The 24,231-nt window shown below is 37.9% G+C and overlaps 1 protein-coding gene across 3 annotated transcripts in view; it reads right to left on the reverse strand.

The window, feature by feature from the left end:
• The window catches only part of HMCN1 (hemicentin 1), a 189,191-nt gene that overhangs the window by 126,013 nt on the left and 38,947 nt on the right, over positions 1-24,231 (reverse strand). For all 3 annotated transcript variants that reach the window (XM_026101129.2, XM_026101130.2, XM_026101128.2), the window contains exons 5-11: positions 18,273-18,444; positions 16,122-16,228; positions 13,306-13,426; positions 12,467-12,730; positions 12,071-12,215; positions 7,946-8,067; positions 2,463-2,738 (exon numbers count right to left, since the gene is read on the reverse strand). In XM_026101129.2, the coding sequence (XP_025956914.2) occupies positions 2,463-2,738; positions 7,946-8,067; positions 12,071-12,215; positions 12,467-12,730; positions 13,306-13,426; positions 16,122-16,228; positions 18,273-18,444 (1,207 nt within the window). The remainder of the gene's footprint in view (positions 1-2,462; positions 2,739-7,945; positions 8,068-12,070; positions 12,216-12,466; positions 12,731-13,305; positions 13,427-16,121; positions 16,229-18,272; positions 18,445-24,231) is intronic.

Raw genomic sequence — 24,231 nt, forward strand, 5'->3', positions numbered from 1 at the left:
AATATAAATAGTTCTTTTGGATTCTAGATCCTACCAAACAGTAAGACTTGTGCATGACACAGGTAACTGTAGATCAGTGTACCTCCAGAAACGTGACAGAGATCAGCAAACTGAAATGAGGATAAATACTGCACGCAACCATCCTGCTGCCATCCAGCTTCTGCACATAGCTCTTTGGAAGGCTGGAGGTAGATTACATGCTCCAGAGGAAAAGAGGCAGGCACTACTGCAGAAATCTGAATGCAGCTTAGTGTTTCCTACAGATGAATTCTCTTCTAAGCACCTTTCATCAAAAACAAAAGAAAATACTTGTCAGTCTCTCAACTAACCCTGTCAAAACCATCCAAGAGGGTTATCTCAGGCATGTTTTGAAGCTGTTAGCAACACCAGTACCAGCCAAAATGTAATTCCCAACCATTTGACATAATCATTCTCACATATATAAATGATTTGAAACTAAATATTCTGCTGAGGCAGCAGTAAACTTCTTTAGCTTTACTGTAAAAACCTGCCAGATGCAATTTGGTCACTGTGTTAAGTCTCCCAGCTGGTCTACAGACATTAGGGAGAAAATCTAAATCCCAGGAAGAGATGGGTAGGGCAGAGTGCTTCTCTTGTTGCCTTTGACATGCTTGCATGGTTGTCTTGCTGGGAAAATCCCACAGAATTTAAAACAAAACTAAGTTTTCCAAAGGTTTAGAGGGTTTAGGTTTTTCTCCTTTCCCCCCCCCCTCCCCTTTAGCCTTGTTAGAAATTTAGCAGTTAGAACTTAGCTGTAGCCATCTAAAGGGTGGTTCAAACAGCTCAGTGAAGAAATGCCTCTATGTTTTATTTTGTAACAGGTTCTACATAACTCTTTGCATGTCCACTTACTCCATTTCAGTAAACCAATATGCCCTTCCTATACAGAGAAACTACATCCCTTTAGGAAGCATCACAACTCCACTGCGGACCCTTCTTTGTTCTGGAGCACCTTAATCAAGGCAGTACCACTGAATTCTCTTTTTCCATAATTCTATCAACTAACAAAGTCCTAGAATTAGAGCTGTGAAGTCAGTGAAGTTATCAGTTGTGCACTGAATGTGACCTGGTATCATCAGCAAGCAGACAACCTGTCTGAGTTCAGCCACCTACAAGCAGTTTAATCAAAACAGCCGAAAGCTAAAAATATGGGACACAATAGGTTTTTTTCTAAAATATTTTGCAGTTCTATCTCTTCTTACTCACAGAGTTGAGGTTAGGGACCAAAAGTTCCAATCTCTCCAAGGCAAATGGAGAAAAATCTGCAGGACATTCAAATTTAAAAGGTTTAGCTCTAACGCAAATTACTGCACTTTACCTATTTTTTGAACTTTGCTCCCGGTACAAAGCAGCAGCGCCAATCTAAACTTTGCTTGGTCTCACTCATGCCATCTTTTTCAATCCTGACATATTTTGAGAATTCCTGTCTTTACAAAGTGTATCCCATTGTAAAATCCTGACCAGCTTGTAGTTCGAATGATACAATAAAACTAGCAGAGTTTCATAAGTGAAACTTCCACTGAGTGTCAAAAAGGAGTGGTAACAAAAATACTGTAAAACTATTAGCAGTGATATATTCATTCACTTGAGCACTCAAAAAAAAAAAAAAAAAAAAAACAAAAAACCACAAACACACACGCAACTGGCAATGCCTTTGCTGCTGATTTACTCCTCTTAATTTGCCTTTTACAGCTTCTCCTCAGACCACCTTCCTCATTCAGGTATCAAAGGAGCTAGTTGTTCCACCATTTATTTCAGTCCAAATTCTGTGCACAGCGAGCTATGTGCATCCAGACTTTAACAGACCTTGTGCTCATTTACACAGAAAAAACTTAGTAGTGGTAGTAGTACTATTCTGTTATTAGGAAATATAAAATAATCCAGAAGAATACAGTGACTTGTACCAGTTTATTTACCCACATATGATTGTATTACTATAGTTTTACTGAAAAAAAACAAACCAACAAACAAACAAACAAACAAAAAAACCCATATAGCCAGGCCTTAAGTCTTCTTCAAAGTGAGGCTTCACTACAAATATTGGGAACTGAGGCTTTTGTGAACAAATGAGCGTGTGTGAACAAACCAGAGCAAGGCCCCTCTGTGGCTATCTCATGCTCTACACTTCAGGAGACGCTGATAACAAAGATACCTGAGGCCTCATTCTGTCGTACAGCCGAGTTAAATCGGCACATACGCTAAGGGGACCAAACCATGGTTTGTAGAGGCAAACAGCACAGGACAGCCTCACCAAATGAGCCCTAGTGTTGTTTGATGACTCCTGTTGCTATTTTAAAACAAGAAAGACTACATTGTATTCCATCAGTCTCCGAGCTGGTTTTTTTTCCTCCAAAAGAACATAAAACACAAAGTTTTTATGAGACTTCACAAGAAAATAAAAAAAAAACCACAGAGTAAGATTAACACAGTTCCCTTGTTACCTTGCACTGTAAGGAAGACAGATGCTGTGGTAGATCCACCCTCATTAGAAGCGATACAGTTGTACTTGCCAGCATCGGTGAGCTTTACAGTTTTCACTTCTAAAGACAGGTTACTCATCATCCTTATTCGCGAAGGTTCCTTAAGTCTCACATCCCTGCCATTTCTCTGCCAGGTGAGATTGTAATGCACTGTGCTTAAAGTCAGGCAGGTCAAGATGGCTCCTTCACCAGGAACAACTGTGACATTATTAGGAACCTGAATCACAGGTGGAGGCTCTGTGTAGAAAGAACAGAATAAAGAACAAAAAGAGGAAAAGATTTAGAAACCTTTGGCTTGTTTGCAGATTCATGATAAATAACTTCAAGTCCACTATAGAAATAATAGTAAAAATTTGTAATATTTGGTTGATACTTTGTTTCATTTTGCATCCATGAAGCCATGAAATAGAGAATCCAGACTACCTTGATGCTAAGCTACCTGACAGGAGCTTATATAGTAAGAATACACCTGATTTATATGAAAGAACTATCATACCATGTAGGATGATACGAATGTTTCATCCTACATATGTGGGATGAAATATCACATCATTTATGAGAGAGGATATAGTGCAGGACTGTTGGAAAGAGGTGTCCTTCAAGTTAATCTTTCAGTTGATCTAACAACCAGCTATAATCTTGCACTGAGAAAAAGTCAGTATGAGACCCAGGCACCACTGCAACAGGAGGAGCAGACAGGACCACGACTTGGTCTTGGAGTCTGATCTTTCACTGAGATGTTCCACACGGCGGAATCTGAGCTATGCTCCAGATTTTTTTTTAAAGGTTTGCATAGGAAAATAGGTGTTACTAACAAACTCTTGTAACAAGGACAGTGAATTCAAGTCAACAGTTGGTCTAAGTATCATTATTATGTTCTTTATGTATTGGTTTCCATTCAAATCTTGGGTAATTTCAATCTCTTTTTCTTCATATCATTAGATGTTTTATGGTGTAGCTTCTATTATTTGTTATTATTTGCTTTCTGCTCTATTCCTCTTGTACGCTTCTATCATACTCCAAGAACGGAGCTGCAGTAATTTTGTACTGGAATTTAACTTCAAAACCACAAATGCTTAAAATAGGAGCATTCGTCTTGATCCTTTTTATCGCTGAATAAAGGAGGAAATGTAAATGTTAATGAGAAAGAAAACTAAGTACATGACATGCTATGCATTCCTATTAAAAAATACACGTATTCCATTTGTTTTCTTCGGTCAAAATGGTTCTTGACTACAGAAAGATCTGCAATGAGTAACAGTTCAAGTGGGATGCTTTAGTAGAAATAGGACAGCTGTAAGAGCAAGACCAAATCTTTATCAGTACACATCAAAATCAATCATCCTAAGCAAAGCAAGCATGAGAGAGCGCGCGCGTGAGAGAGCGAGCGCGCCAGCCCTCTATTTATTAAGGGTAAAAGTTGCTCCTAAGCTCACAGCCAGCCATAACTCTTCCTCTTGTAAGTCTCATGTGGAGTTTCAAATGAGGTTCACAAGCTTTATGCTAGCTCTCTGCACAGCAATGAATCTCCCACACACTGTGCATAGCTGGGGGCGCAGCTCTGCTTCCCTATAAACAATGGCCCTACAGCAATCACTCCCATAAGCAAAACAGTGAATTTTAGCACACGCAGAGGAGAGCCAACAAAAGCCAGACTTATTGAGAATGGAGTTGCTCCCAAACAACCCAAACCCCAAAGTGGTGTGAATGGGTAAGTCACCTAGCGCTTTCCATGTCCGTATCTCCAAGTATGTTACTTAAAGAAATACAGAAACTAAGAACAGAGAGAGAAAGATGAAGGCCAGTACAGGACTAAAATCTCCTCATCTTTTGGCTGCCAGTCCAGTGCAACACCTTTTAGACCACACCAGCCTCTTGGCACAGTAACGTGCACACACGTAGCCACATAGCAATCCTCTGTTCAAACCGTAAACAAAATGTTCAAACTGTAAACTCAATTCTCCATATTCAGAGCGCTTCTTTTATTGGCACTTTACTTAAGGTGCCTGTACAAGCTAACAAGCCATTTGACATTTTAAAGATTTAATACCAGTAAGATAAAGTCACACTCAAGTATTTGCTTTTTCCTAAAATGAAAAATGTTGACACAGCTCCAGTACCTTTCACACAGCAGCTGACCAAATGGATAACCTGAGATATACACTCTGTCAGCTGGGCAAACTAAGAATACTTCAAAAGACTGTTTACTTCGCTTAGAGCTAAAAAACTCAAATAACTTTCTTCCAAATATTTGTACACAAGGATTTCAAAGCATCTCCCTCACATTAACTTATGGTATGGCTCAAAACAGAACTAATTGCTCATGTTTACACAGCGTGCCAGTCTCAGCAGATCTCACAGCACTTGATAAATGAGTCAGTATAGGAAAGTCTACGCAAACCCCCAAGTGCCACCAGGCTCACGAGAAAAAACCTTCAGGACTCTCTTTCACTTCTCTCCATAGGAAGATGCTTTTAACGTCCAGACTGAACCTTTTTTTCAGTATAATTTCTGGGACAGAATGACAGAGCTGTTTGTGCTCCAAAACATTAGCCAACGGTTTGAAACAAGAAAATGGGAATACCCTGTGCAATTGAAGGATTTTGGTAGGCAAAAGACAAAGTAGTACTCAGTTAGGACTTGTATAAGTACTGATGTTACTGTTTTATTCTACAAGAGTACTTTGAGTGACTAGAAGGATATCATTCTTCTCAAATTTACCACTTGCTGTAGGAGGGCTGTTTCTCTGCAAAATTTGCCTTGCATGGAATCAGTGATTTCAGGCTTGTTTCTTTGGATATGCTTCTACTGCAGCGAGAGGAACATCTGCCTGAGAAAGAGACAGCAGAGGGGTATGTAATCACCCTCTTCACTACCGAATGGGTAGTTTTAGAGAACGCAGAGTCAGAGTCTTCTCAGAGCACAGAGAAAAAGGACAAGGCGCTATGGTTATAATATGCAGCAAAGGAAATGCTGGCTAGACATTAGGCAAAATATTTTCCTAGTGAGGGTAGTTAAACACTGAACAACCTGCCCACAGAGCTTGTGAAATCTCTATCCTTGGAGACATTCAAATTTTGCTTGGACGAGGCCCTGAGAAACCTGATTGAGCTTTGAAGTTAGCCCTACTTGGAGCACCGAGCTGGACTACCTAACTTGCAAATACCCTTCAACCCAAATTGTTTCATGATTCTACAATTCGGTCAGGTTAGCGAACCTGAATTAGCTAATGCAGGACACAGCAAGAGACAAGACGACCTCCGCTTCAAGCAGTTATACGAAAACCTGAGGCTGAATTCAGATGGGCTGTTCTGAGCTCTACCATCCTTGCTGTCGCTATAACCTAAGTTAGCTGACTCAGCTTAGCCTATCCAAGTTAAGACCACCCTTCTTTTTTCTTTAAATCTTTATGTCTTTACGTCATATCCTTTTACAAAAGGCCAAACTGCCAATAGGACAAAGTACATGTTTCGGCTGATAGACAAAAGAGGTGCAAGAGGAATAGCACTGCACTGAACAAGCCACAGGCAGGAATTATGTGAGGGGAGGAGTGGCAAGGCAGACTGGGAACTGCAACCTGCCCAAAGCACACTTTCCTGTATTTCTCAGGGGCACTTGGCACCAACATTTTCCCTATTCCAGGTTAATAACTTGCATTGCTACAGACAGATGTCTGAACAATCCCAAACAGAAGGGTATCTACTTTGGATTTTTCTTTCCAATAGAAGTGATTTTTCGCTTTCCCTCAAACTGCATTGCCATTTTCAAAAATTAAGTGGCAAAATTTGCTACAGTATGGATAGGGTTCTTCACTCACCCTATGCACATTTTACTCACGTGACATAAGTACTTATGTACTTACGTGTGTATACATTTATACAAATGTGTATAAATAAGCTTTTCTCCTTCATCAGATTTGCTTATGCATACTTTTTTGGAGTGGTTATCTGAACTTTTTGAACACAGGTTGAGCGATGCTTAACTGGAAGGTAATTACTAAATAGACACACATCCTCCAACTGAACCATTAGCAAGAGATGTACTGATTCAACACAATTACCGGGGATTTTTTTATCCATTCTCTTCACTGGCTGAACACTAATTGCTCTCCTGCAGAAGACCTCTATCGTCTGCTGAAATGGTTCAAGACCATGGCTACTTTTATGTTTTCTCCATCTGCGTTTGGGACGTGTCTTGATTTACAGTTACTTAAGCTGAATTCCTCTAATGAGGCAAAAGGCTTCACTCTGCAAAGTGAAGCCTCTTGTTTTGGTTTGGGAAACGTTTTGGTTCATCTGCAACAGAAACTCTTATCTTCATATTCTGCAGGCAATAATCAGCATTGGTATGTCTCAGCTGTCAGCCTAACAATATACAAACAACTTAGCCTTATATTTGCCTTCACAGAAGATCAACTTTTCTCTATCCCGGATTTCTATGAGTAAAATTTGACTAGGATGCCATTACTCATTTTTCACAAAGGATCCTCTCTCATCACACTTAACTTTTAGCAGTGAGGTTATTGCCCTGAATCTAAACAGATCATTAACTTGCGTAAGGAAAATTCCCTCTTCTTCAGCAAGTAGGATAGTCATCAGTGCGTAACTGCTTTATGCATTAGCACTTACTTATTATCAAGCATCTTGTAGAAGTGTATAAATACGGTAACACATAAGGCACACCACTTCTTACAAATTGGATGACTGGGTTTCTACTAGCTGTCCTTTAAAGCTGAGATTTGATGAAGAAAGGAACATTTTAAACTTAAAAATGATTAAAATTATCTATTGGATCATACAGTCAAAATATTAGTCAAGACAAAATCAGATTCAGTTTTACATGGTAGAAGTGACTAGTCTTCAGTCACATCTTTAGACTAGCAACCAAATATATCTCATTTTTCAAAAGTATCTTTATGTTTAAGCTGATTTCTTCTTTAAGTTCATCGCCTTTGTCCTAGTTATTCACTTTTCAGAATTGGAAATAATAGTTAAGAAAAGAGAGATTTCCAACAACTTACTAAATCTGTCTAAAAGTTAAAAAGCCTTGCATTTAAAATTTTTGTGCTCTAACTCCTCATCTATCTGACACATAGTTGCAAACAAGCAAGTAAATGTATAACTGCTGAGATAAAAATGAGAACTGAACTCTGAGATTTCAATTTCTGCTTCCATAGGCCATACCTATTCTGCAAGTCTGATTTCAGTGGGAGCAGATTAAAATAAATCCAGTGATAATACTTAAAACAGATGTACTGAGAAAACATCAGCACACTTCTGTGATTTATACAGCACATGAGTGAGGGGGGAAAAAAACATATTAACTGAAAATATATTTAGAACTGGAAGCGTCTTTTATTGGCCCCTTGTGCCATTACTCTCCATTAAATATTCCAACGCAATACATTACAATGCTCCAGCGCAGAAGGATTAATTAGTATTTACCTGATACATCCAGGAACGTCTGTGCGTGTCCGGTTCCTGCGCTGCTTGTTGCGCTACATTCATAAAAGCCTTCATCAGACAAGGAGACTCTGTCGATTTCCCAGTTCATACTAGACGATTCTCTGGAGCAGGGAAGAGGCAGACATTGTCAGGCTTTGTGTAACTATTAAGATATGTAAGTTCTTGCAGAATGAATCAATTAAACACCCACAAACATGCCTTTAACAGATGTCAACAGTAGCCACACAATAAGTAAGACTGCTGTGTTTGCACTCTTTCACTCAGCTGCTCATATTCTGCTGTTACTTCATTATTTTGGAAGGTATCTTTCCTTAATTTCCGTTTTTCCTCACCTGTGTCTATGTAAAGGCAGGTACCAAACCTGTGGTCCTTACTAGAAAAGGTACAATGGTTCATCCTCCCAGCATGAGCTTCTCAAACTCCCAGGTACACACAGGGGCTACACACAAAGGACACCCTGTCCTTTACCGGATACAGTCTAGTTTTCTTCTCTCTATACGCAAATCCACTATTAGGTCCATACAACAGAGAGGGTACCTTCTCCCATACTCCCCACTACAAATTGGCCTTTGCTTCCAACTACATTCAGCGAGCCATCTTTACTTTTTATATTGCAAGGACTACCTCTATCCCAAACATTTACAAGGCAGCAAGGTAGGAAGTAGCTATATGAAGCTGGCTCTCTGACTCCTGCTCTCCTGACGGCACCTCTTCAGCTATGACCAGCAATAACTATAGTAATGGAATATTCTGCACATCTAGCTAGTCACACAAAAATATACAAACAGCACAGCAAATATAAAGACAAAATTAACATATTCAAGAACAAAAATGAAGGGTGTGGTACAGAAGTTGCAGATGTGAGCAAAATAATACAACAGGAGTCTAGGGAAATACATGGCATTTGCCTATAAATCACAGCAGAGGCAAAGCTGATAGTTAATAGTGCCATATATCTGTCACATGTAATGTTCAAAACAAGAAAAGAATAAAAATACAACTACGTTTACTGGTGGTGTCACATGCTTAAAGAACTCCCGTAGCTTCTTAAGATTCAAAACTACATCTTGTACAAGATACAGTGCAACAGATGCACAGAGGATGACATCAATGAGCAAACCAGTGGTTCTGCTACCCACTGGGACCCGGAGTCCCAGCTTTCCCCATGGCCTGTTGCTATAGTATACAAACAAAACCGATGAACCACTACACGACTATCTTATCCGTGATAGTTTTGGCAAACAGTTTCCGTATTATGGGAAAGCAGTGAATTAGTGATGCCTTTTGTTCTCTTTTTTCCTTGTCTGAACAAAGTCATTTATAATCCTTAAAGGATACAGAAAGAAGAGGAGAAATAAGCTTGGAATATACGTGAAAGTTTAATGCTGTAGCACCACGAGACAGACGATCCACTCTGTGGATTATACCATAAATGAAAACAGTGTATTGTGACCTTAAATGGCTCCCTACTTATTCTCTCTTACTTCACATTTATTATAGATAATCTAACATATCATACATTAAATCCAAGGCATTCAACAGCGTAGTGTTGGCAAATGAAAACGTCAGTAACTGCCAACACTAAATAGAATAAAATAGTATTTCTTCCAAGTAAAAAGTGAGAAACTTCTCTTCTTTATGAAAAGTATGTTAAAAGTCGAGTTATGCAATTCTATTCTTCTTCATTCCTGGCTTTTGCTATGTAACAGATGTGTAACATGGAAGCCTGGCGAATGAATGTGTAAAAGGAAACGTGTCCAGAGTGGAAAAGCTTGGCCAACACAGGCTGGTGGTGATCTGTTAAAAAACCCAACGCCAATGGCAGCAACGAACAATACCCACCACAAGGCATCTGCTGCGCATTTTGGCGGTGACCTTAAGAAGTGGTAACTACACACAACTCCTTGCAACGTGTATTATCGTGATAACTTGGCACCTTTGAGCATCAAGTCATGTATTTTTGAAGTGGATCAAATAAAATGGTTTGGAGAAATACATGTTATTTGCTGATCAAGCTGCATATCTAGTCAGATCAGAAAATACAAGTGCAAATCTCTCAGCCAAGCTGCAAAATCTGAAGACTTGACTACATTCTGGCTTTTAGTAACTGTAGAAACATGGGTAGGGAGCACAGTGACACATTTTCTTTAACACCAGCTGTTTATCATTGCAAAATGCCACTCCATATCACAACTTTACTCCAGAAGTTATCAGCAGCTGGCCACATCTCACATGAACTAACTAAAACCAACCAAGTTTTCTCTGCTCATCCTGCATTAGTTAACACATAGTTATGAGGGATTTACTCTGCACAGTTTAGCATGGTTTAGCAAATCAGGGATCAGCCTTGGCTAATAATCACAAACACTGGCAGACTCAGAACAACTGGTCTTTTTATTAAATGGGTTGCATGTCTTCTCCAAATTTCACACGTTATTTTTGCTGTTTAGGTCCTTTGCGAGGCTGGCAGGGTCTGCCATTTATAACATGGGACAGATTTTAAAGACACGCTAGCACTCAGTTCCCACTGACTTTCCACTGGAACAAGGTGCTTAAGCACTGTTCTCAGAAATCTGGAAAAACAAAGATGTTGCAATTTTGGAGAAAGTCCTTTTTCTAGAAATACATCTCATTTAATACTGGGAATTATTAGAGCTAATGGCACCTCTGGAATCAATATGATTTTTTTTTCCAGTTTGTTCACTTCAAAAACTTTTAACCTTATATTCATTTGAGTAGTACTTTCACATAGACAACTCTCCTGCTAGAACTTTGATATTCAACCTGTAAGCTATAAGCCATTTACTTCTTGAAATAAGTATATAAATAAATATTTGAGTAAACATGACATTTTGTCACCAAAACAAAACTCACTCAATGCAGAGCAATAATACAGCTCAAATCTGAGTTAAACTAGCAAACTGGACAAATCCTGTATAGAACTTTGCTACTAATAAAAAGCTGCCAAAACAAATCAAATTAGAACCTATTTAACTGTGGATCTAGATCGATAACATTTGGCTTGGGACATATCTCATTAAATTAACTTGGATGGGCTGTTATTCATCTGTTCTGTAATACATCATCGAAAAGGCATAAAAATTATGAAGGCACTGGATGTGTAGAAAACAAGGAATAAATGTGTGTTGTTTGATAAATAATGGAAAAAATTACACAGTTGCAAAAGTACGTGCCCTGCTTGACTAAATATAAATGGCACCTCATAAAAAAAGACAAAGGAAAAAAAAAGCTGTAGCATTTTACACTGCCAACAGTGTACAAGGGAGCTTCAAAACTCATTTATTCTGGTAGTCATGAACTTTCTATAGAATATTAGGAGTGAGTCTTTAGTCATCTTCTGAAGTGCTTCAAGCTTTACAAGATGCTAACACATGCTGCTGAAGCTGGTTTCCGGTATGTATTTCCCTTTTGTTTTCAAATATCAGACTTATAAAATGGACCTGATTAGTTTTGAACTCATTTTACAGATTTTAAGCATAAATTTATTAGAATTTCTTTAGTCCTATCTCATTCTACAGAGAAAGAGCATGTAATCCACTTCATAAAAAGAAATCTGAAGAGCATCGTGGTTTACTTAGTTTAAATTTTCCTGTTAGAAGAGATTCTATAAAAAGGAAGTTTCTTGCACAGGTGATAGGGCATACTCTAGTGCTTCCATGAAAGGTAATTAAGAAACTAATGTATACTACATAATCATTTATGTGTCGTTTCAGGATAAGTTTGGGGTGGGGGCAGGAGTTGATAGCTACTGATCTACTTTATACAGCTTTTGAAGGAAAACATAAATGAAAAAGCATTTGCCTTCCAGACTTAGGCCCAGTTTACTGTAATTTAAGTGCACACATTTGAGAGGGGGATTTTGGCCAGACCCACATGAGAGTGTGCTCCCTTCTCCTCACAGACACCATGAATTTCCCCATAAAATCAAGCCTCCCTAAAACAAACAAACAAAAAAAAAAACCCCAAAACCCCCCCAAAAAGTCTCCAAGAACAGAAATAATAGGATATAAACAGTACATAAATAATATATAGAAACAAAAGAAGTAATAATATATAAGTTGGGGAAAAAAAATTACTACTTACTTGAAGAACTGATCCACTCCTAGTTTTATTCCATTTTTACTAAAATGCTGAGTGAAAGGTATAAGACTTTCTACATGGCAAGGAATAGACCCGGGCTGTAAGTAATATCCTGGAGTCTTGTCGGGCATTGTAACTTTTGGAACATCTGAAGAAAGAAAATATTCCCCAAAAGATTACTCATAGCTACTAACACACACCCTGTCTTTTCTCTGATTAAATTATACTTAGTAGATAATAAAATTAACTTGTCCTTCATGACATACAGACAGAACTTTGGATGGAAACAGCAGGAAATTCTTTCTCCGTACTTGGGTGAGTTAAAAATAAGATTAGACAGCAGTTTTAAGTAATTCAGACATGATAAGTGCACATTCAATTAAAGTTGAAATCTCTTACCAGGAATAATACTAGAAAATGAAACACTTGAGACTCTCTGAAAAAGATAATCATCCTTGTCATAGCCCATTATTTTGACAAAAAAGGCTTCATCTGGTGGAATAAAGTCAGAAATATTCCATAGTCCATAGGGCTTTCTGTCAGGATAGTATTTCACTGGCAAAGTCTTAAGAAGTTCCCCTGTGATGCTCAGAAGTTCCAGTCGGTCTGCTCTGGCTGGAAGAGACACCCCTGTGGTATTCAGCAGCACAAAGGTAGGAATCCCTAGAAAAACAGAAACATGCTATTTTAAGTGTCCAAAGAGAGAGAGAAGGAAAGGTTAAACTCCATATGTGTGCATGGGCTCACTATCCCATGAATGCCCCATTCAGTTTCAACCTTTTACTTACCAAGTAGCAGGAAACTAAACTGTGCTAACCTGTGCTCGGCTTAGTAGCTGTTTCGAAACACAGCACTGATTTGGGTTTAAATTTCTGATTTCTAACAGGTGTGTCCAAAACAGAAGCTTCTTCATTAACACCATACACCAGGGCCAAAGACTCTTTTTAAGCCTCCAAAATTAACAGAAACAAATCTACAACTTTGAGGCACTCTGTAAGTAAAAGTATCAGGACTTTATGTCAAAGAAAAACCCAACTATCATGAAAGAATGCTGCAGTGTGAGACAAGAAAACTGACTGCTATCACACACTCAAGGGCCTAAGAACAAGCAAACAATGGCCCAAGCTTTACCAAAAAGCTCACTGGAGAGACCATCAAGAAGTTCTGCTTGTTTTGGGAGGCCTCAGCATAATCACCAGAACAATTACTGTTTTGCATGAAATAGACTGGAAACAAACCTTGCACTGGTCTGCTGGATGTTTTTTTAAAGTCTAAGGTCGGCTTCCTGGAAAACCCAGCTCGAAAATCGATGGTGCTGAGACCTGTGATACGAACAGAGTGCCTTCCACTGCTGGATGTCTGAAAAAGCAACAGAACGAGAGACCACAGGCACATGTAGCACATCAGGATTTGCCAAGTTTATGAAACATCGGCTGAGTTCAGTAAAAACAAGGCAGAAAGGAGGCATATGTCAAAATTTACCGATAAAAAAGCCATTAATAAGGCTCCGGGTTTAGATACTGGACCCCATAATTGTAGTGCCTGCAAAAAGTACCAACTGAATTTGTCTCTGAGGTAAATTACAACATAAATACACAAGATCAGTAATGACTGGTCACATCCCAGTGACTGTAATGGGAGGACGTCTGCAAATTAGGATGTCAACAATTACACAGTATCTTATAAAACAGAAACAAAAGTAAAGAGAAAAGCAGTGTAAATATTTCACTGATTTCCCAGTGTTGCAATAATTTATTTTGCCTTGTTTTTTATTTAATAAGCTCCCTTTTAAAATGAATATATAACTAATTTTAATCATGAGGCACAGGAAAACATCATCAGCACTGCATACGCAGAAGCAAGTGGCAAGTACAAAAACAAGCCTCAAGCAATAACATATATTAAAAATTCTTCCTTTTCACATCCAGGACTCAGCAGCAAAGCAGAGGATGCAGAAGCACCTCTTCCATTCTTTCTCCCCTCCTCTATTGTTATCTTAGTTCAATCAGCAAAAAAAAGAAAAAAACCTCCAATATGGCCAATCACCTTAACGTTATGTTGTTGGAGGGTACAGTAACTTTTGTGGAAGTCCTCAATTCTACAATTATTTTGTTTCAAATTCTACAATTATTTTGTTTCACATAGTTTAAATTACTTTCTATTATCGCATGCTGCAAAAAAACGATGACCGCTCCTTGCCAAGAGAGCACAAGGAACCACCAGAGGATTTTTGTCCTTACCTACTTCCACACCATTCAGACATTTTAAAAAAAACAAAACAAAACAAAAAAAACCACACAGCCGCATCGCACTCAGCTTGAAGTTGTATCCTACACACACTTAACAACTGTAAATCCATGGATAATTGCAACCAGAATGATAGGAAAAAATAAAGATTAAAAAGGTGGTGAAGAGCGATATCTAAAATATAGTATGCCAAGATCAAATTTGAAATTATTAGAGCCCACTCTGACTTTCTGTCCAAGGAAGTGATGAAACCTCCAAGTCATGCATTATCTGATCTAACCTAAAATGCATAATTTCTGCAATTCAATAACTGTCTCTGATACAGCTGCAGTGACTATTTTTAAACTAAGCAGTTGTTTTTCATAACCGACTGCCTAAGACATCCATTTAGACACTATGACAAATTGATGTCTGTCTTATTAAAACAACGTCTATTTGCTTCTATTTAGCTAGCCTTTCACCTCAGAAAATTACCAGTCTTTTTTTTTTTTTAATATAAACCAGCCGTTAACAATACAAACAAATTTTTAAATGTGTCAAACAACTCCTGTTATCAAGCATTAATTGGCTGTTGGAATTTCATTATTCTTTTTACAGCTTTATACATCTGTATACAGAATTTATAACGTGAATAAACTTTTCACAAAGTTTTTCTGACTCTTTAGCAGCAGCCTTAAAATATTAGTGCAAATAAAACAAGCTACTGACTAAAGCTGAGTAAACTAGCCATAGAAAAGCAATACCTCTGGAAAACATTTCTCTTTACAAACTATTCAGACTTTCAGATACTTGTGAACTTTTAAGGTTAGAATAACTTTATAAAATGTTATATTTATTAATAACAATAAATGCCTATATTATAATAGCACCTAGGAATTGGCAGTGTTATGCAAGCACATAAGAGTAAACTATCTTTGTCAATTCTCTTTTAATTATTTGTAGTTTATCATGGATCACTGCAATGGTGCATTGTTGTTTCTCCTCACAGACTACATGACTGAAATAAGAAAAAGGACAGATGTACAAGCAAACTTATTTGTCACATGCACCAGGAAAACCTGCTTTCCCAAAACCTTCTTGCAAACAACCAAGACAAACATCATTCAAAAAACATGCATCTATAAACAAATGCTGAACAAATGCATGATTTTTGTTAAAACAAAAAATCACTGCAGAGGTACAGGCATTTCTTGCTAGTCATTTCTAAGATGATCATTTCAGCTGGCCTTAATGATAATTTCTTGTTCAGTTATTAGTAGTAATCATGTTGATTTCAATTTTCTAACATTTCCAAATCCTTTAGGGTCCAATTTTGTAACTGTGTGGTGCTAGGATACCACTTACATGAACAAACTTACTTATATGCTGTAGGACTTCAAGAGTTTACTGATAAGAAGTTTGAATGAAACATAGATCTGTCTACTTCATGAAATGTCAAGCCTATAAAGTGCACATCTTCTCGTTCTCCCAGCCCTCCAGACATGCTATACACAGCAAAGCCTCTCTGGCCCATATTTTCTATAGAAAGTCTCTACTCACTGGACTGTGAAAAGCTTGGTGCTCACTTGTTTCCACTCAAAGGAAAAGGATGACCTAAGGATTTGGCCTAAAATAGTAGCTCCAAATGTACTGTCACCTCGATAAGAATTTTATGCTACTGCCTTCAGAATATGCTGCAACATATAGCTCAGTAAGGACATTTAGTATAACGCAAACTCATTGATGAATATCTGTAATAAATAAATCATTATACAAGTCCCTAATAAACTATAGGACAAATCATACATGCTTTGTGCGATAACCATACCTTAACTGTCCATGTTCCAGGCTCTGGATCTTTGACATTTACTACCTTAGCAGAGTTGTGGATATTCAGCAGTTCCTTCAGTCCAGATCCTTTACTGATCTGCTTGCCTAAAAATAAATAAATAAAAAATATTTTTTTAAAAAAATACATACAATATTGCTCTCCATTACTGATGCAGATTTGATACCTGGCTTACTTGCTACTTATGAGAGCCGATGACATGCACAACAACCAAAATCCTCTGTAATCCTTTGCCAGAATACTGAATGTTGTCACTCCCTACATCAACTTGGGGTCCCCAGGTAGAGGGGCAGTAGCATATGACTAGTGAATGCATCTGAGGTCCTCAGGAGGAATTTAGCCTGTCAGAAAGCACAGACCCCAGTGGAAGTGTACAAGTTTTCATACTGCACTATAGCATACTTCATATGTGCACCTATACACACAAATATAGGGATGGCTGTATGCAGGAACTAGTTCTCCAGAGAGGCATTTTGCTCCCTGAAAGGCTGACTACGAACAACTATCAGCATTTGAAACACATCTACCTGTGTCAGAGCACAGGGACAAGGGAAAGGTCAGCTCAAGTATGGGATGTTCCAGTGACAATTTTTACAAGATTAACACACAGGCCTCCACTACTGGAGAATGTGAAGCTATATGGATTTACATGCATGGAGCTGACCCATGAGCAAGGAAAACGGTCAGACTGGGTCAAAGCTTCAGCTTCAGCTGAGCCTGAGTTGCACCCAGGATTGCGTGTTGTTATGGTCTCAAGAAACACTCTCTGAGCAAAGTTCTCCTTCCGGGACTGACCAGATCACATCGCAGAGAACCCATGCTCTGCCAAGAATATTTCAAAGACTTAAAAAATAAATCTAAACCCTCAGCCAAAAGTCATTCAAAAAATATAATGTATTATCAGAATTTTAATTTCTGGAGTGCTATTCCAGGCTCCTCAGGCATCTATACAGCAATTAAAAATAGGTTAGTTCAAAATACCTTGAATTACAAACAGCACCCAAATTTTGTAATTGCATTCCCCATCACACATTTTCCAGCTAGAAATGAGCACACGATTCGATTCCTAATGCTGCCATAGCTCAAAGTATCCAGACCATGGTTTAGCTCTCACCACATAAATGCCAATCATCACACACAACCCCTAAGTGCTGGTTCAACCACTCCATAAATTCAGACTGAAACTTTGGGAACAATTTAAATATCAGAGGTAATTATTTTCCCCTGCAACTGAAACTAAACTAGTTGCTTAAGAATGAGCAGTATATATATATTTCTAATAAATATTTATATTAGTTCCTTCTGAGTAATAAAAAACTACTGAAGTGCAATTTTTACATAGTGACATCCCTAAAGTGGAAAAACTGTTAAAAATACATAGAACCAACATGACCAATGACTTTTCAGCAGAAATGAAGGTTTTATCATGAAGCTCAAAAAGTACAGAAACCTATCACTGCAGATACAAAAGAAATATATATTTCTAGATGGAAAAACATGGAAATATTTACTGTCATGCCTTAATAATTATGCTGCACTAAATAAAGCAATTCACACCAAAGAACACAGCATAAAGAAATAACGACTGCCTAATACAATAAGTATTAAAATAGTCCAACTTCATTTGAAATATTTATTTGGTACAAAAGAGAGTCAAAACTCTTAAGTACTGCAGTAATATTGTTTACACAGCTCTTTAAACAACCTTTCAGAATTAAATTTTCATATTCAATTTAATTTTTTTTTCCATTTGACAATCTAGGACAAAATATAGGAACGGACATTTCTGAGTAAGAAAAATATTTTTCTTCTTGGTCCTCAAATTTTTGTGACCAAAAATTCCCTGAATGCTAAAGAAAGAGAAAAAAATCACGATGAGAATGTCTCTCAAAGCATACACTGCATTCGTCAGGTCTTCACATAATACAGCCAAATTGATCCTTTTTCACAGGATTGCAAAAGCAATCTTGTTTAAAAAAAATACAGAAACCCTGATATTGCTTTTCAAAATCAGAAGAACATATTTAGAAGTCATGCAAATATTGCCTTCTCTGGTGGAGATAGTAGAGATGACTTGACTTTTTCATTCACTTTTTTCCCTAACATATGAGAATGCATAAACTGCTTCACCTAATGGGTCACGAATTTCAATTGCTGGTGAAGGGCCGCTCAAGGACACTGTAACCTCTTTTAGACTGGGATCAAAAGGGATCTGCCAAGTATTCACAGCTGTGGTCAAATGGTCTGTAGACAAGAGATGCACTTTGGAGGCTTGAACTGCTTCTTCAACCCATTTCAACACCTAGAAGAGAAAATGACAGTCATATCACCACAAACATGTAGCTTCCACAGTAACTTTCACTATAAAACGAGATTGCTACTTTCATCTATGATCCTGTCATCTAACGACGCACCGCTACTGCATCACCCAGAGCCAAGGGAATGGCCAAAGGCTTGCCAAATACAACAGCCAATGCATTCATTTCAGCAAAGATATTCTAGTGACAGCACAAGCAGGATTTCAGCCCCTATAAGGTACATGCAACAGTCCTGGAACACAAAAAGGAAAAAAGACAAAAAACATACTAATGCTGGACTTAAAATATACAGGAAGCAAAGAACCAGCACTAAGACGAAGATATGCTTCAAGTTCTATTGTGCAATACAAAAATCAAAAAAGTATTTGTCATGTACATAACAAAACAGATGTGCTGGAAAAACAACAAGTACCAAAACTATATTGCCTTACCTGTGCAATTACCACTTCTGCAAGGGAGAGGCTCACCTGCCATAGCATGGCAAATACATTTACAAAAATTTTAATACTTGAAAAACATATAATTTTCACAGAAGACATTACTGAACCAAGATCAGCATGGTGTTGAAAAGAATAGAGATGGATACACTTCCACAGAAAAAAACACACCTACACTCTAGGCTTATCAGATAATTTTTAAAAGAGATAAGGGATACAAATACATGCCTATCTCTAGTCACAAACTGACCATTGCCTGAAGCAATAAGGAAAACTTCCTTATCCAGGCGTAGCATTCAGTAATTGCCATCTGTGGACTTTTTAAGCTATTTTTTGCTACAGCATCCAACACAAGTTACTGTTACATAGAGAATACAGGACAGAAGGGAGGGGAACAATGCTCCGGGAGAGGAATTCTTGTGAATTCACAACTCAAACTGGATGTCTCTCTTAGGGAATTACATTCCTCAACTTTTGACGTTTTTGGCCTTTGAGTAACAAATCAAACAAAAGATTGCAAAACAATCACTGGAGTTCAGGGTTCTGCAATTCCTCTACAAGGCCAGTAACAGCCCTGCCAGCGCTCGGGCAGCTCTGGATGACGTGGCTGAACGCAAACTGGTCTTGCTTGTGGTAAATGCTCTTTTACTGAACGAGGACAACCATACCTTTCGATCTCACAGGAGTGCCTTGGCAACAGATACAACAATGATGATGAAGGACTCAGATACTACAGAAACTATTGTATCCACAGCTAAAATCCTAATTTAGGGATCCTATGCAGGCTGGCTGATGACCATGAGGCTACTTAGGAGTTCTCTGAAAACAGAATTTGCCCTTTAAGTATTTTCTCCCCTGAGATGATGTATGAATAAATGAAATTCACCTTGACTTTCAGATAAGGGTTTACGTTGTGCAACTGCCATTTAAGAAAAGAAAAGAAGAAAAAAAAAAAGCAAGAACATCTTTGTTTTTAACCCAAATACATATAAGTAATGGAGCTACTGAGAGTGAAAAAAGGATCTCAAATTCAGAACAGAACCCAACTTCAAATTTTAAACAAGCATATTTGAGAGTTCAAGTTCATAAGCGAAAACTGAGGCCAACAAAATGACCCAACTGTCTTGAGTCTGGGAGTAACTCTCTTGTGTGGTTAAATTTTTTCCCAAAGTTCAACTGGCAAATTTGGAAGTCCTATTTCCCAACCCTCTCGTTCCAAAGAGGTTTGCAATGCTGCTGTAATACTGGTTTTGAAGTAGGTATTTTTTCCTGTGGGATCCTTACAGAAAGTCCCCAAAACAACTGCAGCCTTTGCAGTTCTGCCAAAATGTGACTTGATGAATATTATTAGAGGGGTAAGGGCAAACACAGAAATAATTTATAGCACTTCTCCAGAGAATTTGCTCTTGCAACCTGCCCTGCTGTCAGGTCACTTCTTGGAATGCATACTTAAACCTGGAAAATATATGGAGGATGGTCGCTATTCCCATTTATTTATTCTCAAGAATATTTCTCAAGCAGTCAAAGAAAGAGGATTCAAAGTTAACTGTTTCATTGCTTATCTATATGGTAGGTGCATACTTCTACCCAAAGCTAAAATCCAGATTATATTCTAATGGTATTTTTATATGTGTGTACACAAATATATATAACTGTTTGAGATAGTGCATATGAAAATTATACTATGAATATAAATCTCCTCTGAATGTAATACTCTCCAAGGCAGCATTCAGCAGCCTCGACCATGAAACCATTCCTTCTTTTTCTACCATAATACATACACAACACCAGCAGCAGAGGGAGAAGAGAAGGGAAGACACATTACGTGAGCAACCTTAATTCTAGTTTTTCCTAACTTTTGAGTGTTTGACTTTACTACCTTCACCTTATTCTTGTAAAGCAGTGGAGGAAGGGGTCTCTTAGATCTCCAACAAAGGGAACCAAAGTTTAAAACAATTTCCCCTGTAGCACATCATCCAAACATCCACCTTGTTCATAAACACTGCAGGTCTTTAACACTAAACCGAGCTACATAGGTGCAACTCCTAGGTTGTCATCCTTTATGAGGACTAACAGCCACAAGAAATAGGATGCTCTTCCAGTGGATTTGAGAGATTTCTGTTCACAGAAAAGAATTCCTTAGTGTGAAGGATACTGGGCTCCATTCCAGATCTGTGTGATCCTACAGGCATCAATCTGCTGTGTGCTGCCCTCAAGAACAACCCCTTTTGCATCATTCCTTTTAACATGTTCTTTAATCAGACTGTGTCTCTTCCCTGTCTTCAAGGTAGCAATAATACTATGTAATTTCTCTAGCTATAAGATACCCTGACTTGGACACAGCAAAGGTTTTATTCAGGTATAAAGTTTTCTTCCTATAAACAAAAAGCATACATATTCTTCTAGATTTGTACCAAAAGCAAATTAAGTCCTAAGCCTACAAAAGCAACCATGGAACGCCACTGAGGCCAAGGGAATTCCATCCTAATGAAACAACTTTCAAGACCAGGACTTAAATGCTCAGATAAAATAAACATAATAACCATATCAAGACAATGGAGTCAAAGCGACAAAACTACTGTTCCTTCAGATGAAAGGACATTCATTTTAAAACCGATTCAACAGAATAAAATCTCAAAACTAGAGACAAATTTGAAAAATTTCAAACTGAAGACAACTCAATTTATAGTTAAGTAGAGCAGCATTAGCTGCTCTAGTAGCAGAGATTGCTAATAATTTATAAAAGTAGAACCTCAAAACCAAATTTGAATAATAAACCCTTCCCTTTTAAGGGCTCTGATCATGAAATACTTTTACACTTCCTTAGAGGCTGGGACAAGATTAAACTCTATCAAATATGCTAAAAACATATATGGCCCCATACTATAGGAAATTTGCAATGTCTTTTTGAGTACAGTTACCTCTGGAAATGATGATACACCTGATATCCCAAATAAAGGAAAAGCCTAGAAGAATTTTAGATATTAAAAATCACGACTTGCATTCTGGTCTTACAGGATATTCTTAGTAACCTAATGCACAGAGATCATGCCAAATTTGTCAAGATATGACCTTCCATGATACTGGTAGAAAAGCATCATTCAGTGCATAATAGAGTTGCTAAATGGAGCTACTGATATATGCCATACTTTGCTGGACTGAAGCCAAAAAGACTTTGTCAACTGACAAAAGTTTCAAAGTCAATTGTAAATTTTGAGCTGATAAAATCTGTTTCTGGATTGAAAAAAGGCAACAAGCTTTCCTAGTCTTCTTAATAACACAAGCATTGGACAGATATCAAATGTTGTTCTGTTGTGCTTCCTTGTAGCTAGTTTATAATATTGCTTCATTCTCCACTTAATGCACAAAGGGCAAGGACGAGAATGATTTGCAGTTTTGTACACTATAAATAGCTTTGTTTGGGTTTTTTGGGGGCAGAATAATCAAAAATGTTTTTAACAGAACAAGACATTGTTTTGGCAGGGTATTCACATTCGGTTATTTGTAGCACTTTCCTAATGGACAATTCAGCATTAGCTATCTCTAGGCCCAAAACAGTGACTATGTTTTAGCATTTATAAAACTTTATACTTTACACATCATTGACTACACAGATGAAGAGGACAGCAAGTTTTATTTCTGTTGAAGCATGCCTGAGGGATATACCATGAAAAGCTGATGCAGAATAGTGCTATATATCCTGTTCACTTTCATCCAGCCATTGGTGGGCATGCCTCTCAAAAAAGTAGAATTTCCAATTCAGAACTGAAATCTGCAAATCTGGAATTTTTATTTGGGATGGCAGACTTTCGGTAAACTCTTTTTCACAGTCCCTTAAACCAGGATTAGTTCCATGCAAGGTCAATATTTATTAAAGTTACTTCAAAGCCTTTTACACTCTCTAATTGCAATTCACCCAGCAGTTATTGTGGGTGGCTTCTGAAAGCGATTTAGAGTTCTGCCTAGGGGATCGCTTACAGCATAGGACCACTGACAGAGCTGTGATCATACAAAGCACTGCATTCCTCCCATCCCCTCCCTCCTCGTCCCTCTGAAACTGTGCAAGAATAGCACCTACCTATACCGTCACTCACTGGTATCAACCTTTGCTCTTATGCACGCCACAGGCTGTCTAGCCCCCGGATGAGAAGCCCGCCTGGTATTTGCTCAAAGCAAATGTTGAGATGGAGTGGGAAGGAGGAAGAAGTTGCTATTGAAACTCCTCACTTACAACCTTACTCAGAGTTCAAAGACAAACTAACCATTCAAGCAGGCACTGGTATTCCTAGAACCGGAAAAGTGTTAAGAAGCTCAGGAAGCAGAGACAGTCTGCTGATAGAACAGTGCATGTCAGCTCTACTTAAGAACATGGTGTTGCTTAGCACTTACAAGTTTTCTCTGCTCACATTTACCTTCCAAAAGCAGAAAAAAGAAAAAAATTCCTAATACTTCACTTCTGACAAAGAGCATTTCCCATTGAAGTTTTGCAATGAATTTGTCTGAAGAGTATTTGTTATGGCTAGTCTTCTGAGGCTGGTGCAAAATTACTGCTGCTTACTGTACTGAAAGAAAAACCGAAATGCCATATTCTCCTTTCTAGGATTGTTTATGTGGTGTATATGGCTTCAATCACTTGCTTATGCAACTTGTGCTTGTTTTTTTATGTGGAAATTTAATCAAATAATATATTTAATCAAAATGGGAACATAAGTTTCACATAAAATAACTGCAAAATTCAGGTCAGAAACTGCACAGTCCCAACAGCTAATTTCTTTCCTCCAACCTTACGTCTATCTAATTCTGAGAAGATAACTCCTCCGGGAAGTTCTGTTTATTGATCGCTTTCTCACCACTGCCAAAACCTTACTACATAAGGTAATAATAAGACCTTCAATCTTTCTAGGCAACAACAACAGAAAGCTGCAATGTATCCAATGTTCGTCATTGTCCAAATTCTGGGAAGGAAAGAAAGAAAGAAAAGGAAAAAAGTGAAGTGATTTTTTTTATTAAAAAACCTCATCCAGCTATTGTCTATAGCAGGAAGTCAAAGGAAAATGTTTACAACATTTATAAAGAATTCCAGTTCCCCAGAAAACTAACATTTGATTTCCTCTCTCTCCAAAGTAATTTCTCATGCACTATTGAAATTTCATTTCTGTCTAAGAATCACTGGAATTTTCAAAGAAAATATTCATTCAAGGCTGCGGATCAACAATGACAAGTAAGCATATCACCATGACTCACTCAATTACCATTTGTCAGCAGAGCTGTCAAAACTATTGAAGCAATAACCTCAATCACAAAGCAACTGTAATAACTTTTTAAAACTGTGGA

Source organism: Dromaius novaehollandiae, chromosome 8 (genome assembly GCF_036370855.1).
Source record: "Dromaius novaehollandiae isolate bDroNov1 chromosome 8, bDroNov1.hap1, whole genome shotgun sequence".
Lineage (NCBI taxonomy): Eukaryota > Metazoa > Chordata > Aves > Casuariiformes > Dromaiidae > Dromaius > Dromaius novaehollandiae.